This window comes from Hyperolius riggenbachi, chromosome 12, assembly GCF_040937935.1.
Source record: "Hyperolius riggenbachi isolate aHypRig1 chromosome 12, aHypRig1.pri, whole genome shotgun sequence".
Lineage (NCBI taxonomy): Eukaryota > Metazoa > Chordata > Amphibia > Anura > Hyperoliidae > Hyperolius > Hyperolius riggenbachi.
In genome coordinates this window covers 202,961,215-202,986,464 of record NC_090657.1, presented here as the reverse complement: position 1 = coordinate 202,986,464, position 25,250 = coordinate 202,961,215, and the positions used below count along the sequence as shown (strand labels likewise).

The window sequence follows — 25,250 nt, the reverse complement described above, 5'->3', positions numbered from 1 at the left end:
CCCCCCCCTCCCCCCAAAAAAATCAGTTAAAAAAAATACATAAATAGTTGCCTTAGGGACTCAGCTTTTTTAATCTATGTTTTATGAGGGAAAATTACTTTTACTTTACTACATAGGGGCTTGTAATTATGGACTGGACAAAAGAAAAACTAAAAAGAAAAATAACACCTATATTTCAAAATATATTGCCGCCATAGATTGTGATATGGACATAATTTAAACGGTTTAATAATCGTGACAAATGGGCAAATAAAATGTGTGTTTTATCCACAGGAAAACATATAATTTTAAAACTATATAGAGGCCGAAAACTGAGAATTTTTTTTTTCCATTATTCTCTCATTTTTCCCATTAAAACACATTTAGAATAAAATAATTCTTAGCAAAATGTACTACCCACAGAAAGCCTAATTGTTGGCGAAAAAAAACCGAGGTATAGATCATTTTCTTGTAATAAGTAGTAATAAAATTATTAGGGAATAAAAGGGAAGAGCACTGACAGGTGAAAATTGCTCTGGTCCGTTAGAGTAAAAACCCTTGGGGGTGAACTGGTTAAAGCTTTTAGTTGGTATTTCTTCTGTTTTGCTCTCGGGGACATTGCTGACGTTGCTGAAACCCAAGAGAAGCTGAAGACATCTCTGACACTTTGGCTGCCCAGAGGATCAACTGTGTACACATTACCATGGCAACAGGAACGTGTGCCCTCTGCAGCGCATGCGCACTGTTCCAGTTGGAAACATATTGTATGGCTCTTATGGAATTACATTTTAAAACATGTGGAGTTTATGGCTCTCTAGAGGGAGTCATTGAGATGAGACTCCGTCTGACCAATTAAAGACGTTTCCTAGCGGGCAGCGTGGATTGGAGAGCGTAAGACATATGCCGGCGGGGACACTCGGAAGGTGGCGGACCTGTGCATAGTCACTGGTAAATATGCCATGCGCACCACTCTGCCGGAACGGGGGACAAAGTACACAGCGGGAGATGGCACAAAGCTGTCATTTTTGTATGCAAATCCACTGCATGGATCAGTAGATATAGTGTGCTGCTCTGGTGGGGGACACAGGGCACAGCACACATAAGGAGACAGCACAAAGCTATAGCTTTGTATGCAAATCCACAACACACTGCTATCACTTTGAAAGCAGCCCACAGCCATCACTACAGGCAGGGGCGTAGCAATAGGGGGTGCAGAGGTAGCAACCGCATCGGGGCCCTTGGGCCAGAGGGGCCCTCCCTTAACTACAGTATTAGCTCTCTATTGGTCCTATGCTCATAATAATCACTTCTATAGATACTTGGAATAGTGGTAATCATTAACAAGCTATTTCCCATCCCCTTCTTGCACCTCTGACACTGTAGTTGCCATTGGCAGGTTTTGGTGCGCCGTATCAATTGTTATGTATAGAGTGCTTGGGGGGCCCCATTGTAAAACTTGCATTGGGGCCCAGAGCTTCTTAGCTACGCCACTGACTACAGGTCCTCCTCAAGTCAAACCACTGTATGCACAAGATACCTATGTTGCAGTGCAAACAGCAGGCCTGCAATTGTTGGGACTTCATGGTGTGTTGCTGCCTCCAGCCCTTATGATGTTTGCTTATTGTAACAATCTGTTGGCTCTGATAGTTACTCTGCACAAAAGCTGTGTGTGTTTGGAAAGTGTTATATTGTTAGGCAATAGAGGATAGGTAACTACCTGCTGATGCTGCTTTAAAGGGAACCTAAACTGAGAGGGATATGGATGTTTCCTTTTAATCAATACCAGTTGCCTGGCAGTCCTGATCCCTTTTGGCTGCAGTAGTGGCTGAATCACACACCTGAAACAAGCATGCAGCTAATCCATTCTGACTTCAGTCAGAGCACCTGATCTGCATGCTTGTTCAGGGGCTGTGGCTGAAAGTATTGGAAACACAGGATCAGCAGGAGAGTCAGGCAACTGGTATTATGTTAAAAGGAAAAATCCACATCCCTCTCAGCTTAGGTTCCCTTTAAAACACACTGATCTGCAAAAGCATTAACCTCTTGCTGATATGGGATTGGTTCATCTTTTGCCACCAATGCAACCCCCGACCTCGGCTTATACTCGAGTCAATCTCTTTTCCCAGCTTTTTTATGTAAAAGTTGGGGGGGGGGGTGTCAGCTTATACTCGGGTATATACGGTAGGTAACATTACTGGTTTAGTAGACTATGCTGCGCCCAGAGCACAGCCAGACATGGGCTCAACGCGATCTACACAAGGGTCAGTGTGCAATGTTCTTAGTGCATGCTGTAACACCATTGCAACTGACAATTATAGCAAACCACCACCAATTCAGTAAGGAGACCTTGGGCTAGACTCCCTAACACTGCTACTGCCTACTGAGCGCGCTGTAGTGGCTGCAGCTCTAGTGATTTAAGTACGCCAGGAGAAAAGCGCAATATAAATGTTCTGCGTCTTGTCTTTTTAGCTGCAGTAGTGTCTGAATCACATGCTTGAAACAAGCATGCAGCTAATCCAGTCAGACTTCAGTCAGTAACACCTGATCTGCATGCTTGTTCAGGGTCTATGGCTAAAAGTATTAGGCCTGGTGCACATCTAAAATCGAAATCGCAAACGCAAGCGTATTGTGATTTTGTGCACGATTTTTTTACCGCCTCCCGGCACATGCTTGCACGCTGCGGGTTTTTTGAAAGCGCTTTTCTAAAACGCTTTTGCAGAGCAATTTTTTAATTCACTCCCTAACACAAGTCAGGATGTGAACTCTTTGACCCAGAAAAGAATAAATACAATTTATTTTATTCTTAAAATCGCGAACGCAATCGCCACACAAAGCGATTTTGGGAGCGGTGAGCGCTCTTCCTATACCTTCCATTAGACCAAAATCAGCCCAAAAATGGTACGGAGCGCAAAGCGGATGAAACGCGCCAATATGAACCTTCTCAAAGATTCATTGCACAAGCATTTTGTGGGCGATTTTGAAAATCGCCTGTGCTTTAAAAAAAAAAAAGTCTGAAAACGCCCTAGATGTGAACGAGCCCTCAGAGTGGATCAGCAGGACAACCAGGCAATTTGCATTGTATAAAAGGATTATGCCTATATCCCTCTCACTTCAGATGTGCTTTAATTAAAAAAAAAAAATGAATGTCAATACTCCCATTTTTAAATGCATATTATAGGAAATCTGAATATGGCTCATATCCACATAGCGTGCTTTCAGCCGCTTCATAGACTGCACTGTCTGCTGTTACCATACATGCGCTGCGATTCACAGCCTGCATTTTGAGGTGATTGCACCCACGATCCCATTCAGTAAAATGAATGGGATTGCAAGCTCCGCCCCCGGCAGTGGCGTGCAACTCAGAGCCACGCGGCTCTGCATTGCAATGAAAAGGCGCCCTTAAAGGGATACTGTAGGGGGGGGGGGGGGGGGCTTGGGTCGGGGGGAAATGAGTTGAACTTACCCGGGGCTTCTAACGGTCCCCCGCAGACATCCTGCGCTCGCACAGCCACTCACCGATGCTCCGGCCCCGCCTCCATTTCACTTCTGGAATTTCCGACTTTGAAGTCAGAAAACCACTGCGCCTGCGTTGCCATGTCCTCGATCCCGCTGATGTCACCAGGAGTGTACTGCGCAGACACAGACCATACTGGGCCTGCGCTGTGCGCTCTTGATGACATCAGCAGGAGTGAGGACACGGCAACGCAGGCGCAGTGGTTTTCAGACTTTAAAGTCTGAAATTCCAGAAGTGAACCGGAGGCGGGGCCGGAGCATCGGTGAGTGGCTGCGTGGGCATAGGATGTCTGCGGGGGACCATTACAAGCCACGGGTAAGTTCAACTCATTTTCCCCCGACCCCCCTACAGTATCCCTTTAATTAGCAATGCAAGATGACTAAATATATAAAGTCCAAGGTACGCTGCACAATTATTACCAGTTTTTCACTAAGCCGAGTCTCCTGGTTCACCACAGTTTAAACATCAAAATATTTTTCAAATGACCAATTGTCTCAGGAAGCTGCGGCGCTACAGGGCTCTGATCCAATCCGCTTCCTCCTAGTTATCTCATCATAGAGAGAATGCACATAGTGTAAGGCAGGTTGCAAACATGGGGCTTGATTCACCAACGGTAGCATAGCGCGAGTAAGCTCATGTTATGTGCGCTAGTGAATTACCATGAGTTAAAGAGAAACTCCGACCAAGAATTTAACTTTATCTCAATCAGTAGCTGATACCCCCTTTTACATGAGAAATCTATTCCTTTTCACAAACAGACCATCAGGGGGCGCTGTATGGCTGATATTGTGGTGAAATCCCTCCCACAAGAAACATGAAAAGTACGTACTCTTGGCAGTTTCCTGTCTGTGAACCTTGCTGCATTGTGGGAAATAGCTGTTTACAGTTGTTTACAACTGCCAAAAACCATGCAGCAGCTACATCACCTGCCAACAGTAAAAATGTTCACTGGAGTTCCTCTTTAAAGAGGAACTCCAGCCTAAACATACATACTGTCATTAAGTTACATTAGTTATGTTAATAGATAGGTAATATCATCTCTTATCCACACTGTTTTAAAAGAACAGGCAAATGTTTGATTTCATGATGGCAGCCATCTTTTTGGTTGAAAAGAGGTGACAGGGACCATGAGACACAGTTCCAACTGTCCTGTGTCCTGAGCACCTCTCCCAGTTGCTAGGCAACGTGAACAACAACATAGGAAATCCCATCATGCTCTGCACAGCATCAGGGGAAAAGCCCAGACTTTTTTTCTTTGATGGGTGGAGCTTAGCTGAAAATGCAGCTAAAAATGATGCTTTGGTAAGAAAAACAAAGTTCTGATGCTGTGAAACTGTTAAACACCAAGCCTTTTCAGTTCTGCCGAGTAGATTTTTAGTCCGGAGGTTCACTTTAATGAGGGCTCCCTGCACGCTACTCACACTAGTGGCAGCGTTGCGTGCTTTACCTAGCAGCAGCCGATGCCTTAATTGGCTGCGAGGTAGTGACGTATCGCTGCCGCGATACTTCACTAGCGCCGCCACTACTACATTAATTAACATAGTAGCGGCTGTGCTAGTGAAGTATTGTGGTGGCAATTTGTCACTACCATGCGGCCAATTAAGGCATCGGCTGCTGCTAGGTAAAGCACACAATGCTGCCACCAGCGTGGGTAGCGTGCAGTGAGCCCTCATTAAGTCATGGTAATTCATTAGTGCACATCACAGTAGCTTACTCGCGCCATCGTTACTGAATAAAGCCCTAGGTGCGGTGCGATTTGCGGGTAGCAGAACAGCCTATCGCAGCGCCCCATTGCATGCAGATTAGTCCCTGTGGCAGATTGCACCAACAGGAAAATTGGCATGATCCTGCCCACTTAATCTAAAGAATTTTGCAGTGCAATTGGCTCCCATGCAATCATGCGCTGTGCAGTACCGATCTGCAATGTGCTGCAGGCTCAGCACTGCCCAAACGCCTTCCGTTGCATCGCACTGCACTGCGGGTACTGTGGCCTGTCTCATAGAGATTAAAGGCCACTGTGGTAGGGAAGAGCAATGCAATTTTGTAATGTGGAAGGGGCCTAAAACTGCAACATAGGCCTCGATTCATAAAAGTGCTGTCGGGAAGGTAACGTCGAGCGGGGAAACACCGCTGTCGGTATTTCCGCCTTCAGGGTGGTAATTCATAAAAATATTGCTACTTGTGACAGGCGTGCGGAGATATTCCGCTGTAGGCAGGCGTTAGGCTGTCGGGAGACATGCGGAAACAGGAGAAGCAGGCGGAGTCCCTCCGTGCGGTGTTCTCTCTGCAGCTGCTTGGGAGGTCTGTCCCATTCACTGCACTGTATTCCGCATGCTTCTCGCCACATCAGAGGTAGCGGTAATACCCGTCCGCATAACGCTACCTCGAATCTTTATGAATTGACATTTGTTACTTTTGCTATGATAATCACCGCGCAAGGCGGTGATTGATCACTCTGCTCGCGAATGTCGGCTTTTCATGCGGAAAAAGCCTTTATGAATACATATTTTGCTGTGTGGTCGGTAAAGTGAGCGGTTTTCTGCATTTCCGAATGCGGGAATGCTTTATGAATCGAGGCCATAGTGTCTATCCCACCACCAGCAAGCCACTTACATCAAATGCGACTCCTTGCTACAGGAATCTTATAACCATAACCTCAGCAGTCTCGTTTCAGCAGTGGGACCCCCGAAAGTCTGCTCATCAGCACTTCACGCTTGCGCGCCACCTCTGACCTGCTCAGCTATCTTCGGAAATAGATGCGAGCTATGGACCCGTTTGAGCTCGGCTACTTCTGCCACAGCCTTAGCAGGACAGAGCTAGCACACATGTGCAGGGAGGCCACTCTTTAGGCGTCCCAGCGATGAAATAAGATTGGTGGAAGCCTCTTTAGGATCCAGAAGCCTCCCCCTCCTGAGGTGAGTACCCTTTAGAGGAACTTTTCTATCTCACAGGTTTATTTTAAGCCTTTTCATGCCCCACTTTCTGTAAAATTCCCTAATGTTAGTTTACTTCAATACCCATCTGTACAGTGAAGAGGAACTCCAGCGGCAGCCTAGAGGGCAGCAGAACTTTAGCATTGGAGCAGATAAACTTTTAGTGACTGGGAGAAGCCCCAGGGTAAGTAAAGCAATTTTACTTTGCATATCCTTTAACCGTGTTTACAGAATCCTACAAAGTTTATCATAACATAGTGTGCTTGGAATGGGCATTATCTACAACTTCTGTTCACTTACCAAAACATCTTCTAGAGCCAGAAATAACTTGCTGTCTCTGACTGGAATCCCTTCTCCAGAGTCAATGTCCCCCTTTATATCCCCGGTCAGCATGTGCTCCTCATTCCATGGTGCAGGGAGGGTGAAAAGCGATTCATCAAAGCCCATTTCTCCTAGCGACAGGAATGGCCCTGCCTGGTATAAATCTTCCCCTCTTGCATTGCGGTTACCACTGTTAAAATTAACCTCATACGTAGCGCACTGAACACCTTTCTCGGCTGTGGAGGGCTGCACCTTAATGCACTTGACGTTTTTCCCAAATCGAGATGAGAAGGTGCAGGTAGAGGCATCTTTAAACAAAATAGGCTTGGTGAGAATGGCAACGCTGCGGACTCCCCAATAAGGGTCAAAGGTGGTGCCAACATGTCTGACATTCCTCTCCTCATCCACAAACTCATCAATCTCTTCTTTTGGAACAAAAGACCTATTACTGGCAGCATCAGTAAATGGAGCTGGCCGAATTTCCTCCTCTTCTTTGATAAGAGGATTACCCGGTTTTGGGAAAATGGTTGGTACGGCGTCAGGCTTGAGATCCACCACAGAGCCACGTTTGTAATAACTGTCTGCGCTGAAGTGAGAAGAACAAATTCGAAAATTATCCCAACTGCTCAAAACGTGATGTGCAAATAGGTCGATGTTTTTGAAAGACTGCCCAGTTTTCAACAACCACAGCTTCACCATGTTGAGATTGGTGGGAAATGTGTGCAAGGTGATGCCGGGGCGCGGTGGCTGGTCCTCGGCACTGTTGGGACATCCTGTCACAAAGCACTTTGGTGCTGCATCATCCTGCAGAGACATCATGCCACAATTTCATTACAATTGATCATAATGTAATGCGCTACTGCAAATGATGAGGGTCTAGCTTACTAAGGTTGAAGAACAGTGGAGAAAATCAAATTTTATTTCTAAAAAGAAATTTGGACTTTTGTGGATTAGTCCCCCTCTGAGAGATACTTACCTCAGGAGGGGAAAGTCTCTGGATCCTAATGAGGCTTCCCCCATCCTCCTCCGTCCCTCTGTCAGTGAGCCCCCAAATCGCGGTGAGGTAAATATTTACCTACCGCGATCCTGCGCAGGTGCACTAGCTGATCTTCATTCGGGGTGAGGCGGAATAGCCGAACCTGATCGATCCGCTCTACTGCGCAGGCGTGAGTCTTTTGCGCTTGCTCAGTAGAGCGGATACGATCAGGCTCGGCTATTTCCTCCTAGCCCAAATAAAGAGTCGCAAGTGCGCCTGCGCAGGATCGCAGAGAGGTAAATAAATCTCCGCTTGTCAGGGGAGGTTTAGGGGTGGACAGCACTGGATTCCCTGAAGCTACAGGGGAGGGGGAAGCCTCATTGGAACCCTGAGGCTTCCCCCTCCCGAGGCAAGTATCCCCCAGAGGGGTTTTTTTTTTGCTTTGTTTTTTTTAAATACAGAGTCTCTTTAACCCTCCTGGCGGTATGAAAAATTCCGCCAGGAGGCAGCGCAGCAGTTTTATTTATTTATTTTTTTTTTTTAAATCATGTAGCGAGCCCACGGCGATCTCCGATCAGGAAATCCTGTTCAAAGAACGGGATTTCCTGGAGGGCTTCCCCCGTCGCCATGGCGACGGGGCGGGATGACATCACCGACGTCAGCACGTCATTGGGAGTCCCGATCCACCCCTCGGCGCTGCCTGGCACTGATTGGCCAAGCAGCGCACGGGGTCTGGGGGGGGGGGGCCCGCGCCACAACGGATAGCGGCAATCGGGCGCGGGGCGGCGGCTATCAGTGTGCTGGCGCAGCTAGCAAAGTGCTAGCTGCGTCCAGCAAAAAAAAAAAAAATATGTAAATCGGCCCAGCAGGGCCTGAGCGGCACCCTCCGGCGGCTTACCCCGTGTCACACACGGGGTTACCGCTAAGGAGGTTAAAGGCCATCTCCAAAAAAAAAAAACTCATACATCTGGAAGGATCAAGAGTTGATACTTGCCTCCCCAGAAGGGCTCCCTCTCTCCATCATCCACCTCTTCTCTGCATCCAGTGAACCCCGTGTGGCCATTAAAAAGAACCCAAGGGGAACCTCGGGTGAAAAATCAAATACTTACCTAAGAAGAAGGAAGCTTCTGTATCTTTCAATAACTTCCCATGCCATCCTCCAGCTCTGCCTGAGACTCTCCTGCTGCACATCGAAACTGTGCTCCCTATCACGCATGAACATGGACATGCGTGCGCAGTAGCATGGAGCTGCCCATGAATGAGCGGCTCTGGCTTACTGCCCAGGCACAATAAGGCTGCACTCATGCTTGAAGAGGAGCGGAGTCGTGAGCTTGGAATCTGACAAGAGCTTGTCGGATTCCTTTTGGGGTGGGGGCCTGTGCTCAGCAATGATGGACAGTGTAGGAAGCTTCGACAGTAGGGGTGTCAAACTCAAATACAAAGTGGTCCGAAATTACAACTGGGATTAAGTCATGGACGAACCTTAAAGCCCCATCTACACCATAGAATTTTTTGTCTGATTCGATTCATTGATTCAATTCGATCTGACATGTCTGATCGGGATTCGATTAGAATCAATTTGCCATTGTTTTGCAATGGCAAATCGAATCAAATACTGATTGGACATGTTGAATTGAATCGAATAAAAAAATTGTATGGTGTAGATGGGGCTTAAGGTCTAGTGGCCATCTCCCTTCCTGATAACGTTGCCTGGTGTCTAATGGCCCCCATATACAGCTCCCTGGAATTGTGTCCCCCCTTCCTCCCCTATACACAGTTCCCTGGTGTCTAGTGGACCCCCTCCCTCCTCTATACAGTTCCCTGGTGTCTAGCACCATGTCTAGTGCTCCCCCCCCCCACCCCACTTGGCTTCCCTGGATTTAGGCCTTTACCTCCAATATAGCTTCCCTGGTGGTCTAGAGTGAGGCAAACATAATTCAAAGTGGGGAAACCACTTGCAGACCAAATTTGATGTTGTGGCCAGAGTTTGACATGTATGCACTACAGGATCCAGAGGCTTCCATTCCCTCTTAAGAACTGTATATACTCGCGTATAAGCCTAGTTTTGCAGCACAAAAAAAATTGCGGAAAAGTTACCCCCTGGGCTTATGTGCGAGTCAGTTGAGCAGAATGGATGGTGGAGCAGGTTTTGTTACAGTCAGAGGGGTGTAAGGGTCATGCACTAGTGAGCCTGCTCTTGCCAGCTGGCTCCCTGCTGTGTCCATGGCCCCCATTTGCTGCAACATGGTGTGCAGAATGTTCTGCTCAAGACTACTTGTGTCCACCGACTTGTGGAGCAGAGCGTACAAGCAATGGGTCAGCTGTGCAATGATCGGGGATTCTTCCTATGTGGCATTCGCGGGCTCATATCTATGACCTCATCTAGTGGCGTCTTGAGACACAACTGTCATCCTTGTGGCACACCTACCTATGGGGAGGGGTGCTGACTTGTACTGGGGGCACATCTGGCTACTGTGGAGTGGGCTATACTGGGGGGGCTTATACACGAGCCAATCACTTTCCCCTGGTTTCTGAGAGAAAAGTGGGTACCTCTGCTAATACGCAGGTCGGCTTATTTGCAAGTATATACAGTTATTTGTTTTTTTTCACCCACGGTTCATCTCAAGTACACTTTAAGTCTCCAGTGACTGCCTCCACTCGATGTCCATCCACCCTGAGGATCAGAAGCAACTTTCCTAGGTGGCCAAGTATAACCCTTCTCTCCCCACATGTGTTATTTTCAAATTGAGAGTACCTGATTTAAATAAATGTATTCTACAAATTAGACAAGTTATTGCAATCCATTTCAAATGCCCTTTATCTCCAAAATCTGCTTTGAAAAAAAAATTGCAGTTAGCTTCAGTTTAATGCACTTTCAGCTCCCACGGTGTTAAAGGTAAGCAAATTCTCCCAGGATGGGTCTATAGTTGGTACAAAAAATAACATAACTGTGACCCTTTTGAAAACCTTTTCATTGAATCCTAACATCACTGAATTATTGTAAACCTGCTTATAACAAAACAAAACAAAAAACACCTCCCTGCTTCTCTCTGGCTAACAGGGACTATATTATTAATGTAACAGAACATATGACTTGCCATTGCTTCCTCCTCCTGTGGGCTTATAGAAGAGATATTCTCATCATGGCCAGTAGGGCAAAGCGAAGACACAGGTAAAGGACACTCTTCCTCCTTAACTTGAACATTCAGGGGAAAAATGGTTGGCACAGCGTTTTTTCTAAGGAGTCTACTGGAGCCAACCACATCAAGGTAGCACACTGGAGAGAAATGCAGGGAGCACATTCTGTAGGTTTCTGTGGCTAGCACTTTCCGTGAAAAGGCTTCAAGGTCACCAAAGTCCTGACCAGTGTGTCGTAACCAAGACGTGATTAGTGTGATGTCTTTTGGAAACTGATGGAGAATCCTGCCAGGGCTCTTCTCGTTTCCTGTGCAGCCCGCCACAATACAAGAAGCCATTCTGGAAAAGGAATATACAGTTAGTTCATCAATTCCACCAACCTGGACCACAATAACATACCATTCCAAAGTTCACTAAAGCTCAACTTAGAGTCTATCAGCCCACCCTCCTGTTGAAGCCCCAGTGGCTGACATGGAACAGAGCTTCTATGCAAACTGAATACAGCTAGGAAATGGGCCAATCATACTCATTAGGAGGTGTATATGACTGGCCCAAATGCAATCTACATACATAGAAGAAAACTAAATACAGTTACGGTATGTAGTAATGGCCAAGAGAACATTAAAAAAAATAAAAATTAAAATCACATTGGCTATCATTCATAAAAGTGTTATCCCGCTGTAGGCTGGCGGTAGGCATGCGGAAACAGGAGAAGCTGGCCGAGTCCCTCCATGCAGTGTTCTCTCTGCTGCTGCTTGGGAGGTCTGTCCCATTCACTTACATGTACTCCGCATGCTTATCGCTACATCCAGGGGAGCGGTAATCCCCGTCAGCATACTGCTTGCGCAACTTTTTATGAATTTACATTTTGTTACATTTCCGCATAGAATCACAGCAGAATGCGGTGATTTATCGCTCTGCTCGGAAAAGTCAGCTTCGCATGCGGAAACAGCCTTTATGAATACACATTTCGCTCAGTGCTCGGTAAAGTCAGCTGTTTTTAGCATTTCCGCATGCGGGAATGCTTTATGAATGATAGCCTATGAGTGAAGACCTGTTTGTCTGAAACCCATCAGCTGCCCCTCCTGTCTAGATGTACCAATGAAAGGTTTTGGATTTTATCCCATCACAGTGTGCTGCTGCTGTGCTGTACCAATACAAAAATAAAGATGTTCAAATTGTATTTGAAGATCTTGAGGACCACCCCCCTCCCTCCCAGCAACAAGTCCTGGTCATCCCCTTGCTCCCAGCACTGTGCCCTGCTCATCCCCTCGCTCCTCATCCAGGTCAACTCCTCATTGTAAGCATAGTGCCCTGGCTCTGCCTTTCACTACCAGCACTCTGACAACTTCAGCTTCTTACCCGCAGCTCTCTGCTTGATTCAGCCTTTCACCTCCACCAAAGTCTCAGAGTCAGCCCCTCTCTCCCAGCGCTCTGCCCATGTTGGCACTTTGCTCTCAATCTCCGCCCTCATCAGTCACTCACTTCCAGTGCTCCGCCCGCGCCAACACCTCACTCTCAGCGCTCGGCCAGCATTAGCCCCTCACACCCGGCGCTCGGCCCGCGTCAGCCTCTCACACCCGGCGCTCCGCCCGCGTCAGCCCCTCACACCCGGCGCTCCACCCCTCACTCCAACCGCGTCAGCCCCTCACTCCCGGCGCTCCGCCCGCGTCAGCCCCTCACTCCCGGCGCTCCACCCGCGTCAGCCCCTCACTCCCGGCGCTCCACCCGCGTCAGCCCCTCACTCCCACCGCTTCAGCCCCTAACTCCCACCGCTCCACCCCTCACTCCCGCCGCTCGGCCCGCGTCAGCCCCTCACTCCCGCCGCTCGGCCTGCGTCAGCCCCTCACTCCCGCCGCTCCGCCCGCGTCAGCCACTCACTCCCGCCTCTCCGCCCGCGTCAGCCCCTCACTCCCGCCGCTCCGCCCCTCACTCCCGCCGCTCCGCCCGCGTCAGCCCCTCACTCCCAGCGCTCGGCCCGCGTCAGCCCCTCACACCCGGCGCTCGGCCCGTGTCAGCCCCTCACACCCGGCGCTCGGCCCGTGTCAGCCCCTCACTCCCGCAGCTCCACTCCTTACTCCCAGCGCTCTAACCACATCAGCCCCTCACTCCCGGCGCGCCGCAAGCATCAACCCCTCACTCCCGGCACTCGAGCACTGCGCACTTCAGCCCCTCGCACTCCAGCACTCTGCCCACTTCAGCCTCTCACCTCCAGCACTGAGCCTGGGTCAGCTCCTCACCCTCCAGCACTGAGCCTGGGTCAGCCCCTCACTCCCAGCGCTCTGCCCACTTCAGCAACTCACCCTCCAGCACTGAGTCTGGGTCAGCCCCTCACCCTCCAGCACTCTGCCCACTTTAGCAACTCACCCCCAGCACTGAGCCTGGGTCAGCCCCTCACTCCTAGCTCTCTGCCCACTTCAGCCTCTCACCCCCAGCACCGAGCCTGGGTCAGCCTCTCACCTCCAGCACTGAGCCTGGGTCAGCACCTCACCCTCCAGCTCTCTGCCCACTTCAGCAACTCACCCCCAGCACTGAGCCTGGGTCAGCCCCTCACCCTCCAGCACTCTGCCACTTCAGCAACTCACCTCCAGCACTGAGCCTGGGTCAGCCGCTCATTCCCAGCACTCTGGCCACTTCAGCAACTCACCCCCAGCACTGAGCCTGGGTCAGCCTCTCACCTCCAGCACTCTGTCCACTTCAGCCTCTCACCCCCAGCACTGAGCCTGGGTCAGCCTCTCACCTCCAGCACTGAGCCTGGGTCAGCCCCTCACCCTCCAGCACTCTGCCCACTTCAGCAACTCACCTCCAGCACTGAGCCTGGGTCAGCCCCTCACCCTCCAGCACTCTGTCCACTTCAGCCTCTCATCTCCAGCACTGAGCCTGGGTCAGCCCCTCACCCTCCAGCACTCTGCCACTTCAGCAACTCACCCTCCAGCACTGAGCCTGGGTCAGCCCCTCACCCTCCAGCACTGAGCCTGGGTCAGCCTCTCACCTCCAGCACTGAGCCTGGGTCAGCCTCTCACCTCCAGCACTGAGCCTGGGTCAGCTCCTCACCCTCCAGCACTGAGCCTGGGTCAGCCCCTCACTCCCAGCGCTCTGCCCACTTCAGCAACTCACCCTCCAGCACTGAGTCTGGGTCAGCCCCTCACCCTCCAGCACTCTGCCCACTTTAGCAACTCACCCCCAGCACTGAGCCTGGGTCAGCCCCTCACTCCTAGCTCTCTGCCCACTTCAGCCTCTCACCCCCAGCACCGAGCCTGGGTCAGCCTCTCACCCCCAGCACCGAGCCTGGGTCAGCCTCTCACCTCCAGCACTGAGCCTGGGTCAGCACCTCACCCTCCAGCTCTCTGCCCACTTCAGCAACTCACCCCCAGCACTGAGCCTGGGTCAGCCCCTCACCCTTCAGCACTCTGCCACTTCAGCAACTCACCTCCAGCACTGAGCCTGGGTCAGCCGCTCATTCCCAGCACTCTGGCCACTTCAGCAACTCACCCCCAGCACTGAGCCTGGGTCAGCCTCTCACCTCCAGCACTCTGTCCACTTCAGCCTCTCACCCCCAGCACTGAGCCTGGGTCAGCCTCTCACCTCCAGCACTGAGCCTGGGTCAGCCCCTCACCCTTCAGCACTCTGCCCACTTCAGCAACTCACCTCCAGCACTGAGCCTGGGTCAGCCCCTCACCCTCCAGCACTCTGTCCACTTCAGCCTCTCATCTCCAGCACTGAGCCTGGGTCAGCCCCTCACCCTCCAGCACTCTGCCACTTCAGCAACTCACCCCCAGCACTGAGCCTGGGTCAGCCCCTCACCCTCCAGCACTGAGCCTGAGTCAGCCCCTCACCCTTCAGCACTGAGCCTGGGTCAGCCTCTCACCTCCAGCACTGAGCCTGGGTCAGCTCCTCACCCTCCAGCACTGAGCCTGGGTCAGCCCCTCACTCCCAGCGCTCTGCCCACTTCAGCAACTCACCCTCCAGCACTGAGTCTGGGTCAGCCCCTCACCCTCCAGCACTCTGCCCACTTTAGCAACTCACCCCCAGCACTGAGCCTGGGTCAGCCCCTCACTCCTAGCTCTCTGCCCACTTCAGCCTCTCACCCCCAGCACCGAGCCTGGGTCAGCCTCTCACCTCCAGCACTGAGCCTGGGTCAGCACCTCACCCTCCAGCTCTCTGCCCACTTCAGCAACTCACCCCCAGCACTGAGCCTGGGTCAGCCCCTCACCCTCCAGCACTCTGCCACTTCAGCAACTCACCTCCAGCACTGAGCCTGGGTCAGCCGCTCATTCCCAGCACTCTGGCCACTTCAGCAACTCACCCCCAGCACTGAGCCTGGGTCAGCCTCTCACCTCCAGCACTCTGTCCACTTCAGCCTCTCACCCCCAGCACTGAGCCTGGGTCAGCCTCTCACCTCCAGCACTGAGCCTGGGTCAGCCCCTCACCCTCCAGCACTCTGCCCACTTCAGCAACTCACCTCCAGCACTCAGCCTGGGTCAGCCCCTCACCCTCCAGCACTCTGTCCACTTCAGCCTCTCATCTCCAGCACTGAGCCTGGGTCAGCCCCTCACCCTCCAGCACTCTGCCACTTCAGCAACTCACCCCCAGCACTGAGCCTGGGTCAGCCCCTCACCCTCCAGCACTGAGCCTGGGTCAGCCCCTCACCCTCCAGCACTGAGCCTGGGTCAGCCTCTCACCTCCAGCACTGAGCCTGGGTCAGCCCCTCACCCTCCAGCACTGAGCCACTTCAGCCTCTCACCTCCAGCACTGAGCCTGGGTCAGCCCCTCACCCTCCAGCACTCTGCCCACTTCAGCAACTCACCCCCAGCACTGAGCCTGGGTCAGCCCCTCACCCCCAGCACTCTGCCCACTTCAGCAACTCACCCCCAGCACTGAGCCTGGGTCAGCCCCTCACCCTCCAGCACTCTGCCCACTTCAGCAACTCACCCCCAGAACTGAGCATGAGACAGCCCCTCACCCTCCAGCACTCTGCCCACTTCAGCTTCTCACCTCCAGCACTTAGCCTGGGTCAGCCCTTCACCCTCCAGCACTCTGCCCACTTCAGCAACTCACCCTCCAGCACTGAGCCTGGGTCAGCCCCTCACCCTCAAGCACTCTGCCCACTTCAGCAACTCACCTCCAGCACTGAGCCTGGGTCAGCCCCTCACCCTCCAGCACTCTGCCCACTTCAACCCCTCACCCCCAGCACTGAGCCTGGGTCAGCACCTCACTCTCCAGCACTCTGCCCACTTCAACCTCTCACCCCCAGCACTGAGCCTGGGTCAGCCCCTCACCCCCAGCACTCTGCCACTTTAGCAACTCACCCCCAGCACTGAGCTTGGGTCAGCCCCTCACCCTCCAGCACTCTGCCCACTTCAACCCCTCACCCTCCAGCACTGAGCCTGGGTCAGCCCCTCACTCCCAGCACTCTGCCCACTTCAACCCCTCACCCTCCAGCATTGAGCCTGGGTCAGCCCCTCACCCTCCAGCAGTGAGCCTGGGTCAGTCTCTCACCCTCCAGCACTCTGCCCACTTCAGCAACTCACCCCCAGCATTGAACCTGGGTCAGCCCCTCACCCTCCAGCACTGAGCCTGGGTCAGCCTCTCACCCTCCAGCACTCTGCCCACTTCAGCAACTCACCCCCAGCACTGAGCCTGGGTCAGCCCCTCACCCTCCAGAACTCTGCCACTTCAGCAACTCACCTCCAGCACTGAGCCTGGGTCAGCCCCTCATTCCCAGCACTCTGCCCACTTCAGCAACTCACCCCCCAGCACTGAGCCTGGGTCAGCCCCTCACCCTCCAGCACTCTGCCCACTTCAGCCTCTCACCCCCAGCACTGAGCCTGGGTCAGCCCCTCACCCTCCAGCACTCTGCCACTTCAGCCTCTCACCCCCAGCACTGAGCCTGGGTCAGCCCCTCACCCTCCAGCACTCTGCCCACTTCAGCCTCTCACCCCCAGCACTGAGCCTGGGTCAGCCCCTCACCCCCAGCACTCTGCCCACTTCAACCCCTCACCCTCCAGCACTGAGCCTGGGTCAGCCCCTCACTCCCAGCACTCTGCCCACTTCAACCCCTCACCCTCCAGCATTGAGCCTGGGTCAGCCCCTCACCCTCCAGCACTGAGCCTGGGTCAGCCCCTCACCCTCCAGCACTCTGCCCACTTCAGCAACTCACCCCCAGCATTGAGCCTGGGTCAGCCCCTCACCCTCCAGCATTGAGCCTGGGTCAGCCCCTCACCCTCCAGCACTGAGCCTGGGTCAGCCCCTCACCCTCCAGCACTCTGCCCACTTCAGCAACTCACCCCCAGCATTGAGCCTGGGTCAGCCCCTCACCCTCCAGCACTCTGCCACTTTAGCAACTCACCCCCCAGCACTGAGCCTGGGTCAGCCCCTCACCCTCCAGCACTCTGCCCACTTCAGCCTCTCACCCCCAGCACTGAGCCTGGGTCAGCCCCTCACCCTCCAGCACTGATCCTGGGTCAGCCCCTCACCCTCCAGCACTCTGCCCACTTTAGCAACTCACCCCCAGCACTGAGCCTGGGTCAGCCCCTCACTCCTAGCTCTCTGCCCACTTCAGCCTCTCACCCCCAGCACCGAGCCTGGGTCAGCCTCTCACCTCCAGCACTGAGCCTGGGTCAGCACCTCACCCTCCAGCTCTCTGCCCACTTCAGCAACTCACCCCCAGCACTGAGCCTGGGTCAGCCCCTGACCCTCCAGCACTCTGCCACTTCAGCAACTCACCTCCAGCACTGAGCCTGGGTCAGCCGCTCATTCCCAGCACTCTGGCCACTTCAGCAACTCACCCCCAGCACTGAGCCTGGGTCAGCCTCTCACCTCCAGCACTCTGTCCACTTCAGCCTCTCACCCCCAGCACTGAGCCTGGGTCAGCCTCTCACCTCCAGCACTGAGCCTGGGTCAGCCCCTCACCCTCCAGCACTCTGCCCACTTCAGCAACTCACCTCCAGCACTCAGCCTGGGTCAGCCCCTCACCCTCCAGCACTCTGTCCACTTCAGCCTCTCATCTCCAGCACTGAGCCTGGGTCAGCCCCTCACCCTCCAGCACTCTGCCACTTCAGCAACTCACCCCCAGCACTGAGCCTGGGTCAGCCCCTCACCCTCAAGCACTGAGCCTGGGTCAGCCCCTCACCCTCCAGCACTGAGCCTGGGTCAGCCTCTCACCTCCAGCACTGAGCCTGGGTCAGCCCCTCACCCTCCAGCACTCTGCCACTTCAGCCTCTCACCTCCAGCACTGAGCCTGGGTCAGCCCCTCACCCTCCAGCACTCTGCCCACTTCAGCAACTCACCCCCAGCACTGAGCCTGGGTCAGCCCCTCACCCCCAGCACTCTGCCCACTTCAGCAACTCACCCCCAGCACTGAGCCTGGGTCAGCCCCTCACCCTCCAGCACTCTGCCCACTTCAGCAACTCACCCCCAGAACTGAGCATGAGACAGCCCCTCACCCTCCAGCACTCTGCCCACTTCAGCTTCTCACCTCCAGCACTTAGCCTGGGTCAGCCCTTCACCCTCCAGCACTCTGCCCACTTCAGCAACTCACCCTCCAGCACTGAGCCTGGGTCAGCCCCTCACCCTCCAGCACTCTGCCCACTTCAGCAACTCACCTCCAGCACTGAGCCTGGGTCAGCCCCTCACCCTCCAGCACTCTGCCCACTTCAACCCCTCACCCCCAGCACTGAGCCTGGGTCAGCACCTCACTCTCCAGCACTCTGCCCACTTCAACCTCTCACCCCCAGCACTGAGCCTGGGTCAGCCCCTCACCCCCAGCACTCTGCCACTTTAGCAACTCACCCCCAGCACTGAGCTTGGGTCAGCCCCTCACCCTCCAGCACTCTGCCCACTTCAACCCCTCACCCTCCAGCACTGAGCCTGGGTCAGCCCCTCACTCCCAGCACTCTGCCCACTTCAACCCCTCACCCTCCAGCATTGAGCCTGGGTCAGCCCCTCACCCTCCAGCAGTGAGCCTGGGTCAGCCTCTCACCCTCCAGCACTCTGCCCACTTCAGCAACTCACCCCCAGCATTGAGCCTGGGTCAGCCCCTCACCCTCCAGCACTGAGCCTGGGTCAGCCTCTCACCCTCCAGCACTCTGCCCACTTCAGCAACTCACCCCCAGCACTGAGCCTGGGTCAGCCCCTCACCCTCCAGAACTCTGCCACTTCAGCAACTCACCTCCAGCACTGAGCCTGGGTCAGCCCCTCATTCCCAGCACTCTGCCCACTTCAGCAACTCACCCCCCAGCACTGAGCCTGGGTCAGCCCCTCACCCTCCAGCACTCTGCCCACTTCAGCCTCTTACCCCCAGCACTGAGCCTGGGTCAGCCCCTCACCCTCCAGCACTCTGCCACTTCAGCCTCTCACCCCCAGCACTGAGCCTGGGTCAGCCCCTCACCCTCCAGCACTCTGCCCACTTCAGCCTCTCACCCCCAGCACTGAGCCTGGGTCAGCCCCTCACCCCCAGCACTCTGCCCACTTCAACCCCTCACCCTCCAGCACTGAGCCTGGGTCAGCCCCTCACTCCCAGCACTCTGCCCACTTCAACCCCTCACCCTCCAGCATTGAGCCTGGGTCAGCCCCTCACCCTCCAGCACTGAGCCTGGGTCAGCCCCTCACCCTCCAGCACTGAGCCTGGGTCAGCCCCTCACCCTCCAGCACTGAGCCTGGGTCAGCCCCTCACCCTCCAGCACTGAGCCTGGGTCAGCCCCTCACCCTCCAGCACTCTGCCCACTTCAGCAACTCACCCCCAGCATTGAGCCTGGGTCAGCCCCTCACCCTCCAGCATTGAGCCTGGGTCAGCCCCTCACCCTCCAGCACTGAGCCTGGGTCAGCCACTCACCCTCCAGCACTCTGCCCACTTCAGCAACTCACCCCCAGCATTGAGCCTGGGTCAGCCCCTCACCCTCCAGCACTCTGCCACTTCAGCAACTCACCCCCCAGCACTGAGCCTGGGTCAGCCCCTCACCCTCCAGCACTCTGCCCACTTCAGCCTCTCACCCCCAGCACTGAGCCTGGGTCAGCCCCTCACCCTCCAGCACTGATCCTGGGTCAGCCCCTCACCCTCCAGCACTGATCCTGGGTCAGCCCCTCACCCTCCAGCACTCTGCCACTTCAGCCTCTCACCTCCAGCACTGAGCCTGGGTCAGCCCCTCACCCTCCAGCACTCTGCCACTTCAGCCTCTCACCTCCAGCACTGCGCCTCGGTCAGCCCCTCACCCTCCAGCACTGAGCCTGGGTCAGCCCCTCACCCTCCAGCACTCTGCCCACTTCAACCCCTCACCCTCCAGCACTGAGCCTGGGTCAGCTCCTCACCCTCCAGCACTCTGCCCACTTCAACCCCTCACCCTCCAGCACTGAGCCTGGGTCAGCTCCTCACCCTCCAGCACTCTGCCCACTTCAACCCCTCACCCCCAGCACTGAGCCTGGGTCAGCACCTCACCCTCCAGCACTCTGCCCACTTCAACCTCTCACCCCCAGCACTGAGCCTGGGTCAGCCCCTCACCCTCCAGCACTCTGCCCACTTCAGCCACTCACCCCCAGCACTGAGCCTGGGTCAGCCCCTCACCCCCAGCACTCTGCCCACTTCAACCCCTCACCCTCCAGCACTGAGCCTGGGTCAGCCCCTCACTCCCAGCACTCTGCCCACTTCAACCCCTCACCCTCCAGCATTGAGCCTGGGTCAGCCCCTCACCCTCCAGCACTGAGCATGGGTCAGCCTCTCACCCTCCAGCACTCTGCCCACTTCAGCAACTCACCCCCAGCATTGAGCCTGGGTCAGCCCCTCACCCTCCAGCACTGAGCCTGGGTCAGCCTCTCACCCTCCAGCACTCTGCCCACTTCAGCAACTCACCCCCCAGCACTGAGCCTGGGTCAGCCCCTCACCCTCCAGCACTCTGCCACTTCCGCACCTCACCCCCAGCACTGAGCCTGGGTCAGCCCCTCACTCCCAGCACTCTGTCCACTTCAACCCCTCACCCTCCAGCACTGAGCCTGGGTCAGCCCCTCACCCTCCAGCACTCTGCCCACTTCAGCAACTCACCCCCAGCATTGAGCCTGGGTCAGCCCCTCACCCTCCAGCATTGAGCCTGGGTCAGCCCCTCACCCTCCAGCACTGAGCCTGGGTCAGCCCCTCACCCTCCAGCACTCTGCCCACTTCAGCAACTCACCCCCAGCATTGAGCCTGGGTCAGCCCCTCACCCTCCAGCACTCTGCCACTTCAGCAACTCACCTCCAGCACTGAGCCTGGGTCAGCCCCTCATTCCCAGCACTCTGCCCACTTCAGCAACTCACCCCCCAGCACTGAGCCTGGGTCAGCCCCTCACCCTCCAGCACTCTGCCCACTTCAGCCTCTCACGACCAGCACTGAGCCTGGGTCAGCCCCTCACCCTCCAGCACTGATCCTGGGTCAGCCCCTCACCCTCCAGCACTCTGCCACTTCAGCCTCTCACCTCCAGCACTGAGCCTCGGTCAGCCCCTCACCCTCCAGCACTGAGCCTGGGTCAGCCCCTCACCCTCCAGCACTCTGCCCACTTCAACCCCTCACCCTCCAGCACTGAGCCTGGGTCAGCACCTCACCCTCCAGCACTCTGCCCACTTCAACCTCTCACCCCCAGCACTGAGCCTGGGTCAGCCCCTCACCCTCCAGCACTCTGCCCACTTCAGCCTCTCACCCCCAGCACTGAGCCTGGGTCAGCCCCTCACCCCCAGCACTCTGCCCACTTCAACCCCTCACCCTCCAGCACTGAGCCTGGGTCAGCCCCTCACTCCCAGCACTCTGCCCACTTCAACCCCTCACCCTCCAGCATTGAGCCTGGATCAGCCCCTCACCCTCCAGCACTGAGCCTGGGTCAGCCTCTCACCCTCCAGCACTGAGCCTGGGTCAGCCTCTCACCCTCCAGCACTGAGCCTGGGTCAGCCTCTCACCCTCCAGCACTGAGCCTGGGTCAGCCTCTCACCCTCCAGCACTCTGCCCACTTCAGCAACTCACCCCCAGCATTGAGCCTGGGTCAGCCCCTCACCCTCCAGCACTGAGCCTGGGTCAGCCTCTCACCCTCCAGCACTCTGCCCACTTCAGCAACTCACCCCCAGCACTGAGCCTGGGTCAGCCCCTCGCCACTTCAGCAACTCACCACCAGCACAGAGCCTGGGTCAGCCCCTCATTCCCAGCACTCTGCCCACTTCAGCAACTCACCACCCAGCACTCTGCCCACTTCAGCCTCTCACCCCCAGCACTGAGCCTGGGTCAGCCCCTCACCCTCCAGCACTCTGCCCACTTCAGCTTCTCACCTCCAGCACTGCGCCTCGGTCAGCCCCTCACCCTCCAGCACTCTGCCCACTTCAGCCTCTCACCCCCAGCACTGAGCCTGGGTCAGCCCCTCACCCTCCAGCACTCTGCCCACTTCAACCCCTCACCCTCCAGCACTGAGCCTGGGTCAGCTCCTCACCCTCCAGCACTCTGCCCACTTCAACCCCTCACCCCCAGCACTGAGCCTGGGTCAGCCCCTCACCCTCCAGCACTCTGCCCACTTCAGCCTCTCACCCCCAGCACTGAGCCTGGGTCACCCCCTCACCCCCAGCACTCTGCCCACTTCAACCCCTCACCCTCCAGCACTGAGCCTGGGTCAGCCCCTCACCCCCAGCACTCTGCCCACTTCAACCCCTCACCCTCCAGCATTGAGCCTGGGTCAGCCCCTCACCCTCCAGCACTGAGCCTGGGTCAGCCTCTCACCCTCCAGCACTGAGCCTGGGTCAGCCTCTCACCCTCCAGCACTGAGCCTGGGTCAGCCTCTCACCCTCCAGCACTGAGCCTGGGTCAGCAACTCACCCCCAGCATTGAGCCTGGGTCAGCCCCTCACCCTCCAGCACTGAGCCTGGGTCAGCCTCTCACCCTCCAGCACTCTGCCCACTTCAGCAACTCACCCCCAGCACTGAGCCTGGGTCAGCCCCTCGCCCTCCAGCACTCTGCCCACTTCAGCCTCTCACCCCCAGCACTGAGCCTGGGTCAGCCTCTCACCCTCCAGCACTCTGCCCACTTCAGCAACTCACCTCCAGCACTGAGCCTGGGTCAGCCCCTCATTCCCAGCACTCTGCCCACTTCAGCAACTCACCCCCCAGCACTGAGCCTGGGTCAGCCCCTCACCCTCCAGCACTCTGCCCACTTCAGCCTCTCACCCCCAGCACTGAGCCTGGGTCAGCCCCTCACCCTCCAGCACTCTGCGACTTCCGCACCTCACCCCCAGCACTGAGCCTGGGTCAGCCCCTCACCCTCCAGCACTGATCCTGGGTCAGCCCCTCACCCTCCAGCACTCTGCCACTTCAGCCTCTCACCTCCAGCACTGAGCCTGGGTCAGCCCCTCACCCTCCAGCACTCTGCCACTTCAGCCTCTCACCTCCAGCACTGACCCTGGGTCAGCTCCTCACCCTCCAGCACTCTGCCCACTTCAGCCTCTCACCCCCAGCACTGAGCCTGGGTAAGCCCCTCACCCTCCAGCACTCTGCCCACTTCAGCCTCTCACCCCCAGCACTGAGCCTGTGTCAGCCCCTCACCCCCAGCACTCTGCCCACTTCAACCCCTCACCCTCCAGCACTGAGCCTGGGTCAGCCCCTCACTCCCAGCACTCTGCCCACTTCAACCTCTCACCCTCCAGCATTGAGCCTGGGTCAGCCCCTCACCCTCCAGCACTCTGCCCACTTCAGCAACTCACCCCCAGCATTGAGCCTGGGTCAGCCCCTCACCCTCCAGCACTGAGCCTGGGTCAGCCTCTCACCCTCCAGCACTGAGCCTGGGTCAGCCTCTCACCCTCCAGCACTGAGCCTGGGTCAGCCTCTCACCCTCCAGCACTGAGCCTGGGTCAGCCCCTCACCCTCCAGCACTCTGCCCACTTCAGCAACTCACCCCCAGCATTGAGCCTGGGTCAGCCCCTCACCCTCCAGCACTGAGCCTGGGTCAGCCTCCCACCCTCCAGCACTCTGCCCACTTCAGCAACTCACCCCCAGCACTGAGCCTGGGTCAGCCCCTCGCCCTCCAGCACTCTGCCACTTCAGCAACTCACCCCCAGCACTGAGCCTGGGTCAGCCCCTCATTCCCAGCACTCTGCCCACTTCAGCAACTCACCCACCAGCACTGAGCCTGGGTCAGCTCCTCACCCTCCAGCACTCTGCCCACTTCAGCCTCTCACCCCCAGCACTGAGCCTGGGTCAGCCCCTCACCCTCCAGCACTCTGCCACTTCTGCACCTCAGCCCCAGCACTGAGCCTGGGTCAGCCCCTCACTCCCAGCTCTCTGCCCACTTCAGCCTCTCACCCCCAGCACTGAGCCTGGGTCAGCCCCTCACCCTCCAGCACTGATCCTGGGTCAGCCCCTCACCCTCCAGCACTCTGCCACTTCAGCCTCTCACCTCCAGCACTGAGCCTGGGTCAGCCCCTCACCCTCCAGCACTGATCCTGGGTCAGCCCCTCACCCTCCAGCACTCTGCCACTTCAGCAACTCACCCCCAGCACTGAGCCTGGGTCAGCCCCTCACCCTCCAGCACTGAGCCTGGGTCAGCCCCTCACCCTCCAGCACTCTGCCCACTTCAGCAACTCACCCCCAGCACTGAGCCTGGGTCAGCCCCTCACCCCCAGCACTCTGCCCACTTCCGCACCTCACCCCCAGCACTGAGCCTGGGTCAGCCCCTCACCCTCCAGCACTCTGCCCACTTCAGCAACTCACCCCCAGAACTGAGCATGAGTCAGCCCCTCACCCTCCAGCACTCTGCCCACTTCAGCCTCTCACCTCCAGCACTTAGCCTGGGTCAGCCCTTCACCCTCCAGCACTCTGCCCACTTCAGCAACTCACCCTCCAGCACTGAGCCTGGGTCAGCCCCTCACCCTCCAGCACTCTGCCCACTTCAACACCTCACCCTCCAGCACTGAGCCTGGGTCAGCACCTCACCCTCCAGCACTCTGCCCACTTCAACCTCTCACCCCCAGCACTGAGCCTGGGTCAGCCCCTCACCCTCCAGCACTCTGCCCACTTCAACCTCTCACCCCCAGCACTGAGCCTGGGTCAGCCCCTCACCCCCAGCACTCTGCCCACTTCAACCCCTCACCCTCCAGCACTGAGCCTGGGTCAGCCCCTCACTCCCAGCACTCTGCCCACTTCAACCCCTCACGCTCCAGCATTGAGCCTGGGTCAGCCCCTCACCCTCCAGCACTGAGCCTGGGTCAGCCCCTCACCCTCCAGCACTGAGCCTGAGTCAGCCCCTCACCCTCCAGCACTGAGCCTGGGTCAGCCCCTCACCCTCCAGCACTGAGCCTGGGTCAGCCCCTCACCCTCCAGCACTCTGCCCACTTCAGCAACTCACCCCCAGCATTGAGCCTGGGTCAGCCCCTCACCCTCCAGCATTGAGCCTGGG

The 25,250-nt window shown here is 56.2% G+C and overlaps 1 protein-coding gene across 1 annotated transcript in view; it reads right to left on the bottom strand.

Moving 5' to 3' along the window:
• LOC137541209 (uncharacterized) overlaps nt 1–25,250 on the bottom strand; it is a 39,358-nt gene that overhangs the window by 12,348 nt on the left and 1,760 nt on the right. Inside the window, exons 2-3 of the mRNA XM_068262389.1 lie at nt 10,822–11,200; nt 6,727–7,551 (exon numbers count right to left, since the gene is read on the bottom strand). Coding sequence (XP_068118490.1) covers nt 6,727–7,551; nt 10,822–11,200 — 1,204 coding nt within the window. The remainder of the gene's footprint in view (nt 1–6,726; nt 7,552–10,821; nt 11,201–25,250) is intronic.